Source organism: Anas platyrhynchos, chromosome 2 (genome assembly GCF_047663525.1).
Source record: "Anas platyrhynchos isolate ZD024472 breed Pekin duck chromosome 2, IASCAAS_PekinDuck_T2T, whole genome shotgun sequence".
Classification (NCBI taxonomy): domain Eukaryota; kingdom Metazoa; phylum Chordata; class Aves; order Anseriformes; family Anatidae; genus Anas; species Anas platyrhynchos.
Window position 1 is genome coordinate 11,544,455 of NC_092588.1, and position 19,629 is coordinate 11,564,083.

General features: G+C 45.8%; 1 protein-coding gene across 16 annotated transcripts in view; it reads left to right on the top strand.

Moving 5' to 3' along the window:
• MTSS1 (MTSS I-BAR domain containing 1) overlaps window positions 1-19,629 on the top strand; it is a 117,184-nt gene that overhangs the window by 75,313 nt on the left and 22,242 nt on the right. For 8 of the 16 annotated variants that reach the window (XM_072034321.1, XM_072034315.1, XM_072034314.1 and 5 more), the window contains exons 4-7: window positions 8,265-8,349; window positions 9,601-9,692; window positions 10,995-11,069; window positions 16,662-16,673. In XM_072034321.1, coding sequence (XP_071890422.1) covers window positions 8,265-8,349; window positions 9,601-9,692; window positions 10,995-11,069; window positions 16,662-16,673 — 264 coding nt within the window. The remainder of the gene's footprint in view (window positions 1-8,264; window positions 8,350-9,600; window positions 9,693-10,994; window positions 11,070-16,661; window positions 16,674-19,629) is intronic. The other 8 variants (XM_072034326.1, XM_072034325.1, XM_072034318.1 and 5 more) reach the window with 1 other exon arrangement.

Sequence of the window (19,629 nt, forward strand, 5' to 3'; positions counted from 1 at the left end):
ATAGCACTGCCTTGCTCTGCAGATCTGCTTGCTGTGGGGTTTCAGTTAGATCTGCTGACTTGGATTTAAAAATATTTATTTTTTTTCTTCTGCTTTTTGCACCTGCTTGTCCCGGTCGCGCTGGATTTTGTGTTTTGGAGGCAGCAGCCGTTTGGCCGTAGCTGAAATAAATCCTTGCTGAGCTGCCATCGGCAGCACAGGTGGTTGGGAGACCCGAGCGAAGGAGCTTTTGACTTCTGGAGCTAGAGGTGTCAGCCAGGCTGACAGCTCAGCTCCAAGTGAAGAAATACCTGTCGGAAGTGAAGAAATACCTGGCGGCTCCTCGCGGCCCTGGTGGAGGCTGCAGGTTCGGAAGCAGAGCGCGCGTGATGCTGAGCGTGTGGTGCAGTTGCACTTGGTGTTCCAGCCCGTTTGCTGTAAGTGTATTATCCCTTCCCCTCATTGAATGTTGCTGCAGTCTAATCAGATTATGTTGCAGTTCATAGCTTCGCCCAGACGAAATAAAGAGCCGTGCTTCAGAAGAACACAGGGGTTTTGAATTACTGCCTTCTTCACGCGTCGCGCTGACATTAAATGTGCATTTAGAGTCGGATTCACGAAGGTGCTGAGATCAATGGGTCTGGCTATCTGAAAGGTTTGAACCGAGCCTTCATCTTCTGGCCATCTGGAGCACACAGTGAGCATCTTGCTGGGTGCAGCCAGCTGAGCATCCCTGCCTCTTTTCCTCAGACCCGGCCCAGCCTGTGCCTTGGGTCCGGCTGCTGCCAGCAAAACGAGAATGAAATGGCACACGGGCTTGGCCTCATGTTCTTCAGCAGCTTCAGGAATCCCCTTTTCATTATAAAGAGGCCTTTTTATTTGCACGCACGTTTTTTTGGAGGGAGTTTGAGGTCGATGACTCACGTTGCCTGCCTCCATAAGCTGTTAGTGGGTGTAGCGTTTGGCATAACGCTGCCGGGTCTGCTCAGGGTAAGGCTGTTAGATGGATGTAGATGTTCACAAGGTGTTTCAGAAATGTGACTGACTGTACATTAGAAAAGAAACGGGGAAAAGGTGTGGACAGTAACAGTGGCCACAGCTTCGTTGTGAATACAGATGCTGTCTAGGCCCTCTAGTTTTCAATAAGGAAATCATTTGTATTCCAAAAAATAAATGTAAATAATAGTCCTTGGAAAACACAAGTCACAGAATCACAGAATTTCTGGGTTGGAAGAGACCTCAAGATCATCAAGTCCAACCTCTGACCTAACGCTAACAGTCCCCACTAAATCATATCCCTAAGCTCTACATCTAAACGTCTTTTAAAGACTTCCAGGGATGGTGACTCCACCACTGTGATACGCCTTTCTTAAAATTGGAGGGCAACACGTGAGCTTCTCTGCGTGCCATGAAGGCTGGCTGAACCCAAATTGACTGAAGATGATAGCAGGGCTGGTTTGTGACCGTATCTAACGTGCCTGATGGACTGAGAAGAGCCTGTGCAATGAACTCTGTGTGCATGGCTGCAGTGCTGACCCTGCTTGTGTAATGGCAGCCCTCGCGTTAACTCCCATGGGGCTGGGCTTTGCCCTCTGTGCCCTGCGAGGAGAACAGCTGGGGCAGGCAGAAATGCTGCTGAGCCGAAGAAAAAGCTAGACCAGAAGAAGTCACAAGAGCTTTCGTGCACGTCCTTTGGTGTACTGGTTGGAACATAGGCATGGGCTGTTCTCAGGACTTCCTAAAACTGGTGGTTGCTGTGTGCTAGGGATATTCCTTTTGCCTTAGCTTGTTCTGTGCTGCCTCAGGCTGCTTCTTTCTCCCTTAAAATCGATGCAAATGCAATTTAAGATCCTGCTAGTCTCATCCGTGAGCAAATGCTAGTGTCTTCTGCAAGAGAGAAAATAAACCACCTCATAGATTCCCTTCTCAGGAACATCTGGGCTATGTGGACTTCTAGCTAACGTGACAAGTTCCTATTAGGCTTCTATAAATAGCTTTTCCAAGTGGCATACCCAAAAGAGCACTCTAGAGAAGCCTGCAAAACACTGCAAGCAGTCTTTGCCTTGCAGTGACAATGACAGGGCTGTGGTACATGACAATGATCTGCCACAGCTTTTCACTTTTATTAAATTCAGTTACTCCTAAAAAAAACCACGAGGTGACTTTGACCTTGAGTCTACAGTTGTAGATCCAGTCTTCTCTGAAATAGGTCTGAATTGAAGCTTTTTTTTGAAATACTCCAGGAAATGATTTTTTTTTTTTAAGCTGGTTTTGAGCAGCAACCTTCAAGACTTTGCCAAGTGCTGCTCAGAAAGGCTTTTAGTTGTAGGAATAAAGGTGTCCTGTTTTCTTTTCCTGCATGGCAGATACTGAACAGCATCAGTCTGTTGTCTGCAGTTCTTGGTCCATTTTTCCAACTTAAAAGCCTTACCTGGAACCACTGACTCACTGAAACACGAAGTGCTACCGTAGCTCCCATTTTAGGTTTCAGTCCCAGTGATGCTGCTTACAACCCCCGTGCTGATCACTTTTAGGCAAAAGCCCTCCTTTTTTTCCCTGTCTGCTGTGACACCCTGGCACCGATCCCATCAACCTTGGGTTTCATCGAGGCATCTGCATAAACAGTTGTGCAAGATCAAGGTCCATGCCCTCTGCAATCAGTGATGGGAACTGCTTGCCCTCCTAACAGCGTGAGTTTGTATAAGGGTTGAGTAATGACCATTAGCTTGAATGTCCTACTGTTAGTCTTCCTGTCATAGCCTCTGTGTTCGGAGGTGTATTTAATAATCTCGCCTCTGCTCAGCTCCTGCTTTAATCTTAACGGAAGCCTCTTCTGATAACTTTGAAATGGCAAAAGTATAACACCCGTTTTTCATCATTCTCCCCTTTTTGGACAAGAGGGAGGAGGCTGGCACATTTGAACTGTGCCCTGGAAGATAAAGATGAGCTGGTTAGTAAGTTGGAGCCTTAAAGGCGCTTCCTGAAAGGCAGTCATCTTGTGAGCCTGCTGGGGCTGCTCAGCAGTGAAGCCAGAGGAGGAAGATAAGAGGTCGATTGTAGGGAGTTGTTTGGCGTACACAGAGGCTGTGCAGTCGTACAGCTGCACATTTCATCAAATAGTCATTTCCTTGGTCTATGATCATTATTAAGTACAAACATAATGATTCTAATAAAACAATTGAGTCTCTTCGCTGCAGTCTCTCCCTGTTGTCTCTCTGCAACGTTGAATGACAAGCACGCGTCAAAGAAAATCATTTATGCCATTATAGTGGCCTCATTGTAGTGCCGTGGTCCACAGGCTTTCGTTTAATTATCTTACATGAAGACGGTTTTTGGTCTTTCACAGGCTTAGGCAGGAGTAGGAAAAACAGGGAAAGTGAGAGCAAAAGCATGTTTGCCTGGCAGAGCTGCCTTTTACTTATGAGAAACGTCTGATGTTATCACCCACTTTCTGATCGCATTTGGCAGGAGCATTTTGTTAAGCCACTCTCTCTGAGTGGGAAACCTGATGAATACAGCTCTAGTCTCCAGTTTCAAAGTATTACTTTACACCATTCCCGAGCATTGTTTGCCTTAATGGATGAGTTATTGTAGATGTCAGAGAAGCAGATAATTCATAGCCTCATTTTATAAACAGAGAGCCCAAAGCACGGTAATTTCACTTGAATAGCTGCAGGGCAGTGAATAAAGCCCAGGTCACCCACCCAGCATACTTACTTGATGAAAAGTCTGCTAATCTGGCCTCTGTGTTTGTCTTCAGGAAACTGTAACTACTGGAAAATGTCATGATTTTTTGCCAGGGACCTGCCTGTAAGCAGCTGTACTCATAGCCCACTCCTGATGGCAGTGCTGTTCCAGGTGCTCTGCTGGCCACTAGGTCTGTGTTGATAGCATGGGGTATCTCTGCTGGGCTTGCTGCCTATTTCATGGCTCTATCCTTGAGCAAGTGGGCAGTTGGTCGCTGCTGAACCCATTTTCTAAGATAAGCCATGAAGGAGTTTGGAGGCTGGGTCAGGTTTCTTACAGCTCTGGCAATGAACATCTTACTGCATTTTGAGAACTCTCTTGTCTTGTACTTGAGTACCAAGCTGCACGTCCAATATAAGGACTTGTGCACACATTAATGCTGCTTGTAAGGTCAGTCTCCATTTGTAGAGTGTGTGGGTTGGCAACCCTTTCATTCTCCGAGTTAACCACCACTGTAAAAGCCGGGTGATAATCTATAGAAAACATATGTTACCCGCGCTCACCCCGGCTGGCTGGCTGGAACTGAGTAAAAGCAGCCAGTCCAAACTACCCTCCCTCATTACATTTGGACATTTCCAAACTGCTGCTGTGGTACAAAATGGTTTCCTTCTGCCAGTTACGTAGCCAGCTGATCCTAGCCCTCAGAAAACAGGATCATCGGTGCCGTGTGGGCTGAGATAAATAAACCCTGTGCACCGCACATGATCCTTCATGGGCAGCTCAACGCTTCAGCAGCAGGCCAGGCACTCGGCCGGAATACATCATGGTGTGGCGACAGACCTGCACTTCCCATTTTTTGCCTTCTCAGGAAGCATTTTAATTCCTTGCAGATAACAGGGTTGGGAACGGTGAGGTAAAGCCCTGTGTAACTGCGGTGCTGCTGGCCTGCTGCAGTACATCGCAGCAGAGCGGTGGGTTTCAGGAGGTGGGCCTGTACTGCCCTTCCTTCAGTCTATTGAAGGCTGATTTTTAACAAGGAACTGCTTGAAGCCCCCCAGAACACAATGTTTAGTTATATCTGAGGAGATGAGACTTTGAAAGGCTGCTGCTGCTGTTTTGGGACTCGGAAACCTTGCCAGAGGTGATCTGAGGGCCCTGAGCTGTCACACCTGTGGAGGTGCAGAGACACCTGGACATGGTTCCTGCCTCTGTGGATCCAAAGAGTGCCTACATTGCAACCCCCCTTGGCAAGGTTTCTATCTCCTACACTTAAATAGACTCCGGGAGCACTGAACATTAGCTTTCAAATGGGAATTGGAAGCACACAGTGCCTCGGTGCAGCCCCACTCCTGGTGCTGCGGCTTTCAGGGCGCCTGCCCCCACCACGGCTGGCTTCGCGCCGTGCCCATGAGCTGCCTGTTGCCGTGTGAGGTGGCAGCAGGCTGTGAACGAGACGGCCGCGAGGAATAAAGACAAAGCTCGCTACTGTCTGCCTCGAACAGCATTGCAATTGTTGTGGCAAGAGCCTGCATGAAAACTAACTGGTCCCATAGCAGGAGGAGCACAGGGGGTGGCTGGGAAGCCTCTACAAGGGGACGTGCCTTCTCTGCAAGACTTATTCTGATAATTTTCAGGACTGCAGAAGCCTCATTTCCAGGATGGCCAAACCTGGTTTGTTTTTTCATGGAATCACAGAATTATTTAGGTTGGAGGGGACCTTAAAGCCCATCTGGTTCCACCCCCCTGCCATGGGCAGGGACACCTCCCACCAGCCCAGGTTGCCCAAAGCCCCATCCAGCCTGGCCCTGAGCACCTCCAGGGATGGGGCATCCACAGCTTCTCTGGGCAGCCAGTGCCAGTGCCTCACCACCCTCTGAGTGAAGAATTTCTTCCATATATCTAATCTAAATCTACCCTCTTTAAGTTTAAAACCATTCCCCCTTGTTCTGTCCCTCTCTGCCCGTGTTTTTTGTTCATTTTTTAGCACACTTGATTGTAACCAGTGGTGATTTTTGCAGAGGAACAGCAATCCTTTGTTTTCATAGCCATTTCTAGCAATCGTGTTCCCCAAGGCTGCTTTCAGGCAAGTTGAGCTCGTGATGTAGGTACTGTTCAGGAGGGATTTATGCTGTGCACGGCACACCGAGCAGCACCCCTGGCAGCAAATACTTGGTGAGAGCTGGTGCTTTGTGAGTTCAGATCACCTCGCTTATCCTCTTCGGCGCTGGCTGATTCCCTGTAAGCCTCCTCACGGGATGTTGAAAGCAGGTGAAGTTAAAACAGAGCCTTGCCACCCCCATCCCGCTCCCCTTGCCTGCTACTGGGTGCTCAGTGACCCAGCCGGGTGCCGGCTCTGCCCTCCCAAACGCCCCAATGGCACAGCTCCTTCCCCCTCCCATGTCACTTCCTAAATCCATTTTCTGCACCGCCTTGTTTCCAAACAGAGCATCAAAGCTCTTCAAATCTGTTCTTAGCATTTTCCTTCATTTTTTTAGAGTCGTTTTTATTCATGGAATAAAATTGCCATCTTAAATTTCCATGCTCTTGTAAACACTTATGGATAATATGAAGTTTGAAAAGCTGGGAAGAACCAGTAACCCTCCTCTTCCCAATCAGAGGACTTTTTTCTATTGAATAACCTTTTTCCTCCAGGCTCTAGTTGTTCTTTTATTTCTTTAACGAGCAAATATAGAGACCTAATTCTGCATACCCGTATTGCTGACCTTGCCTGTCCATCTGTACTACTTGTTGAGTGGATAAATTTATACGTTGGGTACTGGTGGTTCAGTTCAAATTTTGTTATTTTGCAGTTTTATATTAATAGTAACTGACCCTTGCTTCCTAGTGCCTAAAACACATGGTGCCTGATTTCCTATTTATTGTTCTAAAATGACTCTTCCTTGTTTCATACATTGTGCGTAGGAAAGCCGTGTTAAATAACCATTGTCAGTCTTTAAAACTGAAGGGTTTCAGCAAGTTTTTCGACGTGACTTTTGCTTGAACTTGATTGACCATTGCTCTACCGATGGCTCTGGAAGTTTCTGGTTCATTCTCCTCCGTCTCTGCTGCCGTTTTGCCTGGTTAGCCTCCAAGTCACTTTTATTTCCTTCTCTTTCCCAGAAGCCTGTCTTTCAGGCTTTTTGCTGGGGACATTAGCCTATCCCTCCTGTTGCTCTCTCTCTTTTTCCTCTCCCCATCTTCTGTGCTGCTTTTTGGGTTGCCACAGTCCATGGCAGCTTGTGCAGCATCACTGGAAGAGACGGCTGTGGGGCCAGGCTGGGTCCTGATGCTTTCCTCAGCCTCCTGCACACAGCGAGGCTGCAGCTCTTCCGTGTTCCCAAAGAAGATTTCAAAAGCTCCTTATGAAAACACGAGTAACAGGGCAAGTGACAAAAGATTTTCTGTTTATCTTTTAGGACAATGGAAAATACCAAATAGCCACAATTTGTTCCAGTCAGTGTCTTTGTTCCAGAGCCATTTTGTGGGCACAAGATTTAGTTCTGTAGGAATGCAGGAAGATGGGGACTTCTGTTTTGACGCTTACAAAAATAAATAAAATGATTAAAGTTATCAAGTTTCTCCACTAGAAAAATATTTCTTACTTGTGCAGCACCAAATTTAGCAATTAAAAAAAAAAAAACGAAACAAAACAAAAGACAAAACCTTAAGATATTTTCCTGTATGTTACAGCCTAAGGTTATTTTAGTAATCAAATGAGCTTTCAAAGTAGATGATGAGACCTTAACCGTTCCAGAGAATATTACAATTTGGAAAAACTTTGTGCAAATGTTGATGTTTGTACCCGGAGAGTAATAGATTTGGTTTGCAAATGGGAACTAAGCAATTATCAAAACTAATGCTAACCAAACCAAAATAACACTGAAATTTAAGATGCTGATCAACGTTGGCAGTGCGGAGGGAAATGGAGGGATGTGAGCTTTTAAAAGGGAAAATTATTGAGGAGGAAGATTCGATAAAAATAATTCTTGCTGTCATGCAGTTGTCAGAAACTGAAGTGAGTGAGGGCACAGAGCAAATAGTGCCATCTTCTGGCAATTTAATGAAAAATGTGTGCGATCTGGGATCGCAGGTGTGTGCGGTACACTGGTGAGATGCATCCATGATAGACAAGGGAATATGTAGGGTTGGTTACATAGTCTTTTGAGGCATTGGGTATAAAGGATCTAGATATGAGAAAATTGGATCAAATCACCTAGGTTTATTTTCCAAAATGTGGAATATTGCTGACAACCCACTTGCTGCAGATGCCCACCTTGTTGCCAGCTTTGCTTCTTCTTGTACTTTGACATCTCGAGCCCTTTGCGTTAAACCTTTCTGCCAAGGAGTAGGGCCTGATGGTATGAAAGGCTTCTGGGAAGAACTGCTTTAGTCGTGTTTAATTGTTCGGTTCTGGTCTCTGGATGAACAAGAATTAATCTCTTCCCGAGGTGGTAAATACCCGTGAGGTCTGAGCCCAGCTGATTTTATGGTTATCACAAATCTGTTTTTCAGTTGCTCTGGAAGAGTCAGCACATGCTTTCTAGCTGGCATGCCTGCGTCTCGTTGGGGTCTCACCTTCCTCGTGTTTTGTTTTTCAGGTGGCACCAGAGAAATCGGGTCTGCTCTGACCAGGATGTGCATGAGACACAGGAGTATAGAGTCCAAACTCCGGCAGTTCTCAAGGTGAGTGGCTCTGTACCTGGCCCAGAGCTCGAGATTCGACTTTCCTTCACAGTCCTTTTTAGTGGGGAAAGTGTAAAGCTGTTCTCCAGTATGGGCTTTCCTGCTCACCTCTGACCCCATCGCTGAGAACAGCATGTATTTTCTCCCCCAGTGGACGAGGTGTTGTGAAAGCCGGGAAAGGCAGGATGTCACTGCATGTTCTGGGAATTGGGCTTGTCACCTCAAGTCACTTTAAATGCTGCCAATTCCCACTTTTTCTCAGTGCTGAGCAGCCGGCTAGTGATGTGACTGACCTGTCTTTGTTTCAGGACTTCAAGCTTTGTCACTAAGTTTTAAAGCAGCAGCAAATGTTGTGCTGCTTCCTCAGCTTACCCGAGAGGTCTCGCTGCCAAACTTTCAGCAAACAAATATGGAAAAGGCAAATTCCATCATCCCCTTTTTGCAATTAAAGTTAGACTGTAGAGGTAATAGGAGAGGATTAACCCACGTGTAAGCTGAGCTGTACATAAAAAACCTACTTCTGTAATAAGTAGCAGTTTGCACGTGTGCCTTTTTTAACCAGATATATTTGACGTGGGGTGAACCAAAATTGGTGCATCACTATTTCCCTGATGACTTGTGATGGCTTCTTCCCTTTTAAAAGAAAGAAAGTTATGAAATTGACTGAAGAGAGAATTTCTGCCTCCAGTTACCCGAGAGTTAGCTGCTTAAATAATTTGATCCCAATGCGATTGATTAACTAGGGGAGCATTCCCAGTGCTGTGTCACCGGCTCCACTGGTGAGAGGCGAGGCACACTGGTGGGCAGGGTGTTGTTTCCTTGTACAGCCGCTCCGTCTTCTTGTGCATATCTGTGTGCTATTTAATTTTACAATCTGCGTGGCTGCGTGGGACTTTTCGGTCTCTGGGGTACCCATTGGGACTGCTTTTTGTGTGACAGATGAGTAGGATCTAACTCTTTACGTTGGCCCTGTTTCAGGTCATTCCTCTGGTTTGCGCACTGTTCTTCACTGTCCTGATCTTCTGCAGAGTAATTCTGGTTATCTTGTGTGTGGATTATTTTTATTTTGATCCAGTCCTTTCTTTTGCTTTCTCCAGCTTAAACGTTTTTATGTTCTGGTATTTACACTGTGACACTGGTAGCTGTCACAGCAAAAAGTAAAAATACTCCAATATTGACCTTGGTTCTCTATATAAGAATAGGGGCATCTGCAGGATTTGATTGCTCTTTGTGTTTTTTCAACAAAATTAGTGCTTTAATTGACTGTCTGATAAACCCACTTCAAGAACAGATGGAAGAGTGGAAGAAAGTGGCCAATCAACTGGATAAAGACCACGCAAAAGGTAGTTACAGAGGAAGAATCCTTTAATAGGAATAAGATTGTATTTATATGTAGTTTTTCTTCCTCTTTTTATGTTTGTTCTGGGAAACTGAATGATGTGCTTGAATATGTATAGCAGCTTTTCCCTTCTGAAACACTCCCTCCCAAAGTGCCTAACAAATTTTAACCCTCACATACACACTTTGAAGCTTTAGCTTGTGGGACCACAAAGGATGGGTGTTTTTTTTTACACTGGAAAGCAGTCACTAGTTTGCACTCTGTGAGCCCACTCCAGCTGTGCATTCTCCAGTAGTGCTGAGGACTGGGGACGCCACAATGACAGAGCAAATCTGCAAAGCCCCGGGGTGTCACTGAAAGCTAACTCTAAGATCATGTAATGTCTCAGCCATAGCATCCTCCAGAGAATTCACAGCCCTGTAAAACATTAGGCACCGTGACTTTTTCTCTGCTGCAATCCAGAAATGTGCCTTTGGCTTTGCCAAACTTTTTCCAGGGGTTGATGGCCTGGCTGATTTTGATGTTGATGATGGCTGATTTTCCAGCACAGGTGCTGAAAACAACAGGCTTAAAAGCTGAAAGGTTTTTCTACACCTTAAAGAAGCAGCATCACCATGATTTGTTATGGGAAGGGGATAATTGGTGTATATGTACCTGCATACATACCTTTTATCTTTCTTTTTTTTTTTTTTAAGTATCAGTTTTCCTATCTGGTACCTTTACCTTTGGTGTACCTGGACTAGAGGTGGAATATTTTGTTCTGGGATTTTGATTCTCCCGGGGTTTGCAGCTCAGCTGGAAATGGGGGCAGCTGCAGTGTGCTCCACTTCACGAGAAGGAGCTGGCAATGTGACCCTTCCTCGTGCAAAGTTTTAGCACCCTCTCCCTCTGCCGGGCTTTCATGCTGGGTAGAAATCACAGGATATTCTCTGCCTTGCCATTTCTGGCTACTTGTTTTTGAACACAGATGTTTTGAGAAACCTGTCATCTCTGTTTTCCATTCCTGAGAGTGGTTGAGTGTCTGAAATGAAAAGCACTCTAATTTTGTACTGTGTTCTCAGTTGTTATTTCTGTAAAGGCTTTGTTTATTTGGGAAAGATTTGGTATGTGAATGTGCTCACACCCTGAAATGTTATATGAAGCTACACGTATAGGCACTACAAAATGCGAGTTCTGAGCTGCTTTGATTAATGGCAGCTGTCCCCTTAAAATTTGTAGCCTAATATCTTTAAACATAGCCTTTTTCTGTGAAAAGCATCTGCTTTAACATCAACTGTGCTGATACAGAGCCTGTGTGTTTTTTTAGAGTACAAAAAAGCCCGCCAAGAGATAAAAAAGAAATCGTCTGACACACTGAAGCTACAGAAGAAAGCAAAGAAAGGTAACTTGCTCCATACTTGTACTTTTGAAGCCTTCTCTAGTGTGCTCATTGACAAAGGCTGAATAGCAGTAGGATTTTCTGTTGCAATAATTTGGTCCCCCGTAATGTATTCCTGGTATATACTTGAACACCGGGGTACAATTACTACGTGTCATTTAAATCATATTCTGGAGCTGCTGTCTAATGTTCTTATACAAAAGCCTTAAAAGTGTTTGTACAAAGTCAATCAGGTTTTAAAATAGAGCATTTGCTGCTAACGTACTCCTGTTAAGTGCACCGACACTGTAACACGACTTGTGCAGATACCTGCAGAATCTTTGGGAATCTTTTGGAATAATATAAAAAAAAAAAGCCATTATGTAAATGTTCTTGAACTATTAACATTTCTCACCATTCTGCCTTTCCACCACTTCTTTTTTTTTCTTTTTTTTTTTCTTTTTTTTTCTTTTTCCTAGCTACCTATAATCTCCTAACCCTTACATTATTCCTCAGAGCCTGAGAAGGTGGTACGGGCTGTTGTCAGGGGGAGGGCGCTTGGCAACCACAGGAAACTAAAAGATGAGTAAGAGAAGAAAGGGAGTTCTCCACAAAGGCAATCTGGCTTTCTTAGCAGCTGAATCTCATGCTCCCACTGCTCTCCCACCACCATCTCGTCACCGGAGCTTCATCACCGTGTCAGTGGGAACATGCATCGCGTTGGTACCCGCAGCGTTGCCATCGCTGGGGGTTTTACTGAGCAAAGTGCAAACCCCACCAGGCTTCATGGCAATGAAACGGAGCTTGTGCAGAAGCAGACTTTCTTGTTCCCTTTCCTGGCACTGGGCTCTTCCAGCTGGGTAGGAAGCCTGCTTTGTACAGCTCTCAGCCTGCAGGTTGCAACTCGTGCTTACCCTCCCGCCTGAAAACTGTGAGCCCAGAGACGAGCAAAGCAAATGCTGGGGCAGGGAGCTTCTTGAGCTTTTTAAATTGTGTCAGTTTAGGTCTGTTCATGCATTTTCCAGCAGAGATGAGCTGTCTCTAACTGTCCATCCTAATAGGTGAGTCAATAATTATGCTACCAGAGAGCCACATGGCTGGAAAACTACCCTTGAATTTTAGCTGGCTTGTTAGAGGAGTGAGGGAGGGAGGGGAGAGATGGAAGCCAGGAAACAAGAGCACACCTCAGTAGGCTCTCCGTGTGTCCGTGTGCTCATGGAGAAGCTCAGTGTTTTTAATCAGTATGATCATCTTTAGGGGGACACATTTTTTGTGATAAGATCGTATTTTGGGGGTGTTGTGTAAACTTGTTTCTCGTTTTGTGTGATGAATTGCCTGACTTCAGACCAACAGCTTTAAAGAGTCTGCAATATTCCCTCTGTTTCTTTTCCTTTCCTCATTCCTTTCTGGTTTTATCACTTGTTGCCCCTGTGTGATGTGAGCAACCCTTCAACACATGGCAGGTGAGCACTGAGGAAAGTACACCCATGATCTGGGAAGAAGAAAACAGTTTTTGAGCCTGTCTCTGTGACAGTAAGGACCAGTTCAGATCAGTATGTACCAGTACAGACCAGTAAGGATCAGTTCAGACCAGTACAGACAGACCAGTACAACCCTGTAAGGACTAGTACCTAGCTCGATCCCCTTTTTAGCCTACTTCTGAGTAGAGTAAATCTGTCTGCACTCTTGGAGGAAGAAACAGTGTTTTCTGGGTTCCTGTCTTCCTCCCGAAATGTGTGCCATGTCTAGGGAAGAGGAGGTCAGCTCACAAGTGCCTTGTCCTCCTTCAGGATTAAACATTTTTGGGCAGGGAGCGAAGCAGCCCTCATTTTGCTATCACTTTTATAGCAGCTCTGCTATGATTGAAGGGTCTTTTTTTTTTTTAATGTCATTCTCGTGCTGAATTTCGCTATGCTGTCAGATGCTTTTGGCGTTGTCAGTGAGCCTGCTGTATTTCTGTGCTGTATCCCTTGGAGTCACTGTCCCACGTGTGGTGTTTGGGTCCGGAGCACAAACTGAGGCAGGGTTAGAGCTGGTCACAGAGGGAGGAATACGGAGAAAATGGAAGCAATGAAGGCTCCCAGGTGGCCTCTGCAAGAACACGGAGGAGCTGCAGCAGTGCTGGGGAGCTGAGGGTTGTAGATGCCTGTTCTCACAGCCCCTGGGAGGAGAGAAGCAGCGAGGTGTAAAGGTTCGTGTGGATGTGAGAACAAACACCCAAACTTGCCAGCCCCATGGGCGCCTGACACAGCTGGGCAGGAGGAAGAAGTTCTCCCAGCCTCCTGACAGGCTAATCTACAGCAGCTAAATTAAAAATAATAATAATAATAATTAAATACCTTTTCCCCTCTTTGCCTGTTTGGTCCGTACCTTGAAGGAATGCAGCATTGGTCTGAGTGCAGTGTCAGTGTTGTCCCCCCTTGGCAGATCTGTTCAGCGTGCTGCATTGTGGAGTCTGTTGTTCCTAGGGACACCCAGGCAAAAACACAATCCAGAAGGGGTTTATTTATAGAATGGTAAAGCTGTGGAAGTGAATTCATTCTAGGTCACAAAGGAGGTTTCAGCTATGGGCAGGAAAGCTCTCAGGCTGAGGACACGACTGCAACTGCTTCCCTGCAGCTCAAACTCACTTTGTTTTGTTCTGGCCTTCCCCAAGCAGGACCTGGGCCTTTCATTTTTTTGTAAAGTTACTGACTCACCTATGGGAACTCAAAAATAACAAATTAATTCCCTTCCTAGCACTTGTAAGAGTATTTTTGAAGTAACCTCATGATCATCCGTGGGCAAGTGAGAAGTTTGCCGAATTCTGAATTTGCTTAAACACCGTGCATGCTACTAAAAACGTCCTTCCAGCTTTCTCTGCTCTGACTGGATGGGAAAGCGCTTCTCTTCTGCTCTGGGTGGCTTCAGATCCAGGAACTGAAATATAACCCCACACTTTTCCCATTCTTATCCTGCCAGCAGCGTCCTCTCTCTGCCACACCAGGCTGCGGAGCCTCCTTCTCCCAGCTGACTGCTGCATGGAGTAGCCCCGTGCTCCTCGCCTGCATCTCAAGGAGCTTTGGGAGAGAGGACGTGGCTTGTCCTGCAGGTTGGGCACCCCACCTATGCTCTGGGGGGCCAAATGCCTTTGGGTTTGCCTGCTCTCTGCCTTGTGCATGTCCTGGTTCCATGCAGCCAACTGGGAAGCTCAGGCCTGGTGTTTAAGATTTATCAGAAATTATGTGTGCAGAGTCGGCATGTGAATTGCCATAAAGGTGTTCCCAGAGCTTGCAGTGAGAAACACCAAGCTTCCCAAACAAAAAGGCATGGGCGCCCTTTTGGGAAGTTTTGGTAAAATGACAAATCTGCGTGTAAACGAAGGGTTTGCATTTTGAAAGACCTCAGAGGACTGATTTTCATTCTGTTTGTTGTCTTTGACTATAAGGAAAAATAAAAGCAGTCTAAGCAGCCTCCTGGTGCAGCTCCCAGGTCCGTGCAGCCCCTGGGGATGTCCTGGCCCCAGCCTTGAAACTTAGCTCTTGTCTGAACAAACAGAGCCACACGGTCTGTGGACCAGCAGGCGTTTCTTAAATTGCTCTTTGTTTTCAGACAAACATCGGGCAGCAGAAGTCAGCCCAGCTAACCCGAGTCAGCAGAATAATTATGTGTATACGTGCAATAACTTCCACGTTTAGGTTTCTGCTGAGTCGAGGCCTCCTACGTGGGTACAAAGCTGCTGGAGGCTGTGGAGGCTGCGTTGAGCTCAGAGGAGAGAGAGCTGCTGCGGCTCTGCATGTAACTAATTCGGGAGGTTAACAAAGTGCACGATTTCTAGTTCCTTTTTTCTTATAAAAAAGTGTCTAACTCCAATGATTAACTTCAAGTGTAACAGAATGCATGTGTGAAATCTGGAGTGCACGTGGGCCTTGTTCTCTCTGCTTCTTTCACCTCGGACACTGATGATTACCTGGGCAGGTTTCACTTCTGCCCAAAACTTTGGTAGGTTTCATTTTCAGGTTCTTCACATGGTGCTGACCCCACAGGCTTTGAGGAAAATGTTTAAATCCAAGAGGATTTGTGAAAAGGAGTTATATGAAAAGGTCTCAATAAAATACCAAGGTTAATAGGGCGTGTGTTAATGTAAAAACCGGGTTTTGTTTCTCAGTGATGGGTAGCAGTCTGGCAGAGTGCCACCAGCAGTCAGTACACTGTTAACCTCGTGCCCTGTCCATGCTGAGTATCCAAGCTACCAAGCCGTACTTTTGAGTTATTTACTGGTTTTCAAAAGTACTCGTACCAGACTTTTAATGAGGTTGAGGGAGTAGATGCTTAGTAACTTAATGTAATACGCTCAGAAGTGCTTTCTCTTCTCCTTCCTCCCCATTAGCGAGGATGACATGTTGGGGCTTTTTACAGTCTTTGCAGCAGTTTTTGGGTAACATTTTGGTCTTTGAAACTGTAATACTGTTCTCAAGGATGATTGCACAAACCACCTGGCTCTTAACTAAAAGCCATGAAGCTCTTCAATGTAATTATAAGCAAGGAACACCTCAGTTCTTAAAGCAAATGCTGACTTTCCCATTCAGGTACTTTGCACTCTTCTACACTTAGGCTTGCTCTGTGTGGAGACAGAGGACCCAAGGCCAGCTCCTGTCTCCACCAGGAGATGGCCTTATTTCTCCCAACAGATCGACCGCAGTGAGCACCACTATGGCCAGGACTCACTGCGGGGTCAGTATGACACTGCTCAGAAAGAGAGACACTAATTAGAAAATCATCAATGTTGTGGGGAAAAAAAATAAATCCTGTACAGATGAGGCTGTAATGCCTGAGAGTTTTTTTCCTGTTTGTTCCCCCTCCTCTCCTCCATCTTATAATGCAAGCTCCACTTTATAAAAATTCAATGAAGACACGTTGGATATGTTGCAGAGCAGTGGCCAGAGATCTTCCTTTGACTCTATTTTCATTCCTTGAGATTTGAATGCAACTTGACAGTTCCCCTCTTTTTGACAGCAAGCCAGCTTTATTGCAAAACTATAAATATATATATGTATATATATATAGTTTTTTAATTAAAATCATATCACGGTTCATCTTTTTGATGTTCTTCCACATTGCATCAGCAATTAGTTTTCTATTTAATGACCAATCTATTAATGTAATTGCTGTAGAGAACATCAAAAAGCGCTGTGGTTACAAGTACAGCCCCCGCCCGGAGCTTTGCAAGGTGCTGAGCTCCCCGTCCCGTGCGAGGGTTTGTGCCCTGTTGTGCCCTGTCCCACTCCATCAGCCTGACCAGCGTCTGACACTTGGCTGAAACACCGGTTACCTAAGAATCTGCAAGCTAAACAGAGATCCTAAACTGATTTAAATCTCTTAAAATAAAACTGTTTGCTAAATAACCGGGAGTTTAATTTACGACAGCTCATCCAGAAGCAAAGCTAATGCCTTTCTCTTTATCAGTGACGGAAGAGGTCAAAATAGCCTAGCCGAAACTGCTCGCTCTCTTGTCTCGGAGCTGATGATAATGTCTGAACTCTAGGAGTGCTGGAATACCAGTTTGACTTTTTTTATTTTCCTTTCTGTGTCAATTTTGTGTCCTGCAATTTCTCATCATGCGCACCTGCCTGACAGCTGAGGCTCTGGGTAAGTCTGTGCCATGCTGTAACCCTGGTGGCTGGTTTATTGTAGCCCTTGCTGTGGCCTCTTTATGGTGTCTGGTCTCCACTAACTGCCTAGACTTTAATTTCGAATGAAACTAAAATATTGCCTAATCTTAATGACCAAACCTTCTTCTGATTGGTGTCTTCTTTTGGCATTTAATTGGAACGCTGTAAAAGAAGAAAATCAGTACTGTAGATAAACCTCTGGTTTATTTTAGAAAGGGATTAACGTGGACTGATAAATCATATCATAGTCGTGAGAGAAGTTAAATGGAAGAGACACGTCATCAAGGTGATGCTCAACTAATTGAATCTCTTATTGTTAATATGACTTTTAAAGTCTAGAGCTTGAAGTCCTGACTGTTGTTTTTTTCGTAAACCTGTGAACCAAATCCCCTTTTTTCTCTGAAAATCGCATGCACCTTTCTTAACCGATAGATAAGAAATCACATCAAAATCCGCGCTGGGGAAGGGGCGGAATCAGCATCCCGATTGTTTCCTCTCCTGCTGCCTGATCACGTCTCGAATCCCTTTGAATTGGGGCCTTGTTTTAGCTGTTGCCTTGCAAATGTAAAGTGGGTTGCCTCGAGATCCTCTTGCGAATGAAACGTGGGGTTTCTGGATTTGGGAGATCAAACCACCAGTGTGGCTGGTGAGGAGAAGCCCAGATGGGTTAGGTCGGGACTCCTCACCGAGGTGCCTCTGCTGGGCTTCTGGAGCCTGGCCCTGGCGCCTCCTGCTCACATCCTTCTGTGGAACCACACCTTGTGCTTTTCCTGGTTTGTAATGCAGTCCACAAGTTTCCTTTGGTAGCTTGGAGCTTTTCTTTTAAGGGACAGCTTAGGAGCTCACTGGGGACTCCAGTAATCTCCAGAAAGACTCGGGTTTGGTTGATGAAAGGAGCTCACCGCAGCAGCGAGGTTTTCCACCTTTCTATAAACAGTTGCAGAGTCCTAGATCTGTGTGAGTTTACGTGTGGGGCTTCACAGTGCAGGACTCACAGGGTTGTTCATGCTGGCACGTGAAGCAGGTGGGCTCTTAGGATTTGGGAACGAATGACTTGGAGCCTGGTCTGGCAGAGGTGCGCTCAGGGTTTTAAGACAGTGTAAATTCTGCAAAATGCCCACATCGAATACTCAGGTTGTGTGCAGACACCTGGAAGATGCTTGAGGGAGCAGTCTTTAAGTGAGAATGCAGAAAATGATAATTTCATCAATATTTACTGCATTGCCTACTCCCTCAATAGCAGCATTAACTTTAACACTCAGATTCGCACTGAGAGCGTTTAGAAATGACTGTTCTCCTTCACTGCTACCGACAGCTTTGTAGTCTAAATTGTCTTATAAAATACAGGCATGAAATTGAGTTGAAAATTAGATTTGCCCGTTTTTCTTCTCCCAAACATGTTGCTGAAGTTCTTTTCAAACAAGGGTTATTCAAGAAGCTGCATGAGGTTTTTGGCACTGGTTCTCACCGACCACTAAAACTGAAAGCACGTTGGCCCTTTGCAGCTCTTGCACATCGTGCTAATGATGTGAAGCACCTGTCTTGAAGGGAGCATACTAAGACTGTCCTTGGAGCAGTGAATTGGTGTTAATAACGACGAGAAGCAGTTCAGCTCTGCAGCTCCAGTAGCTGTTAATTGCCCGTGTCAAGCAGCAAGTCGGAGCACGGTGCCTTCCTTCCTGGCAGGGTGGGAGTCGGTCTACAACTTCTGGTCCTGCATTTCTGGTCCCCTCTGCAACACCCCAGCTCCAGTTCAAGAAGATGGGTCTGAATTTCTCCTCCCTTTTCAGGCAGTTGGCTCATTCTTCCATGTGCCACTGGGTGTGCTCTGCAGAACCACCCTGCCATCACGCTCATTTCTACCTGACTCCAGATCAGAGCCCCGTGTTTTCTGTCATGGTGCTCATTGTATTGGGTTGGAAATGGTTCCAAATGGGTAACCTAAAACCCAGAGAACATGGGCGAGAGAGAATAATGGACTGCTGATGTTCCTATGAAAGTGTGCTTCATGTCCACAGGCAAAAATTGTGCCATTAGGGGTACCACAGTCAAATGGCCTTCCCCTAATGCACAGGGGGAAAACCTGCATTGCTCTCCAGTGCTCCACGTTCCCTTCTGAGATAAGTGGTGGGTCCAGACTAGTGGAGACCCAAGGTAGGTGAGGAGCAGGGGGCTGCTGGCCCTCACCTCCTTGGTGTCCTCCAGGTGCAGCAGGGCTGTCTGGCTGTGATCTAAGCTGCTCAGCAAAGAAAACGGCTTCAATTGGGCACAGATCTCATCCCTCAAATTCCCAAGCTGCATGAGTGCTGTGAGAGGCAACTCGTGATTTAGGGAGTGGAAAGAGTTATGCCTGATTTCAAAAGGCTTTTGATGCAGATTGATGTCTGCATTAGGGAGCTTTCAAAGGATGTTAATAAAGCTTTCCTGCACCTAAAAAATGAGTTGCAAGGATACCTGAAGAAAGAACTATATTCATGCCATGTAAACATCTGACTTCAGAGCCTCATCCAAACAATTCACCCAAGCTTGTTTCCTGCTCTGAATTATACCCCAGACAGCTCCTGTGTTTTCACTGACTACGCAGGTGCCTAAGAGCCCTGGCATAAAAACAGGCCCCTAAAAGTAGCTGGGAGGAGATGGTACGTCTGCTGACTTCCAGGCTCACATAAAGAAATCCACCAGGTACTTTACAGTGTGATCATTAGCTTGATCATTATCCTGATAACTCTGTTGAGTTCAGTGGGTTGTGCAGGTGTAAATGAGGTTTATTTTTCCCCCGTGTGTTGGGTGCTCTGTTGCTCTGGTCCAAGACGTGGTGCTCTGTGGGGTCAAAGTACCAGTTGCTTTCTCAGTGTCTTCTCACCAGTGCAGGTGAATGCGTTTAAGGAGCATTTACTGCGTTGAGTGCATGATCAGCTGGTGGAGCAGCTCAA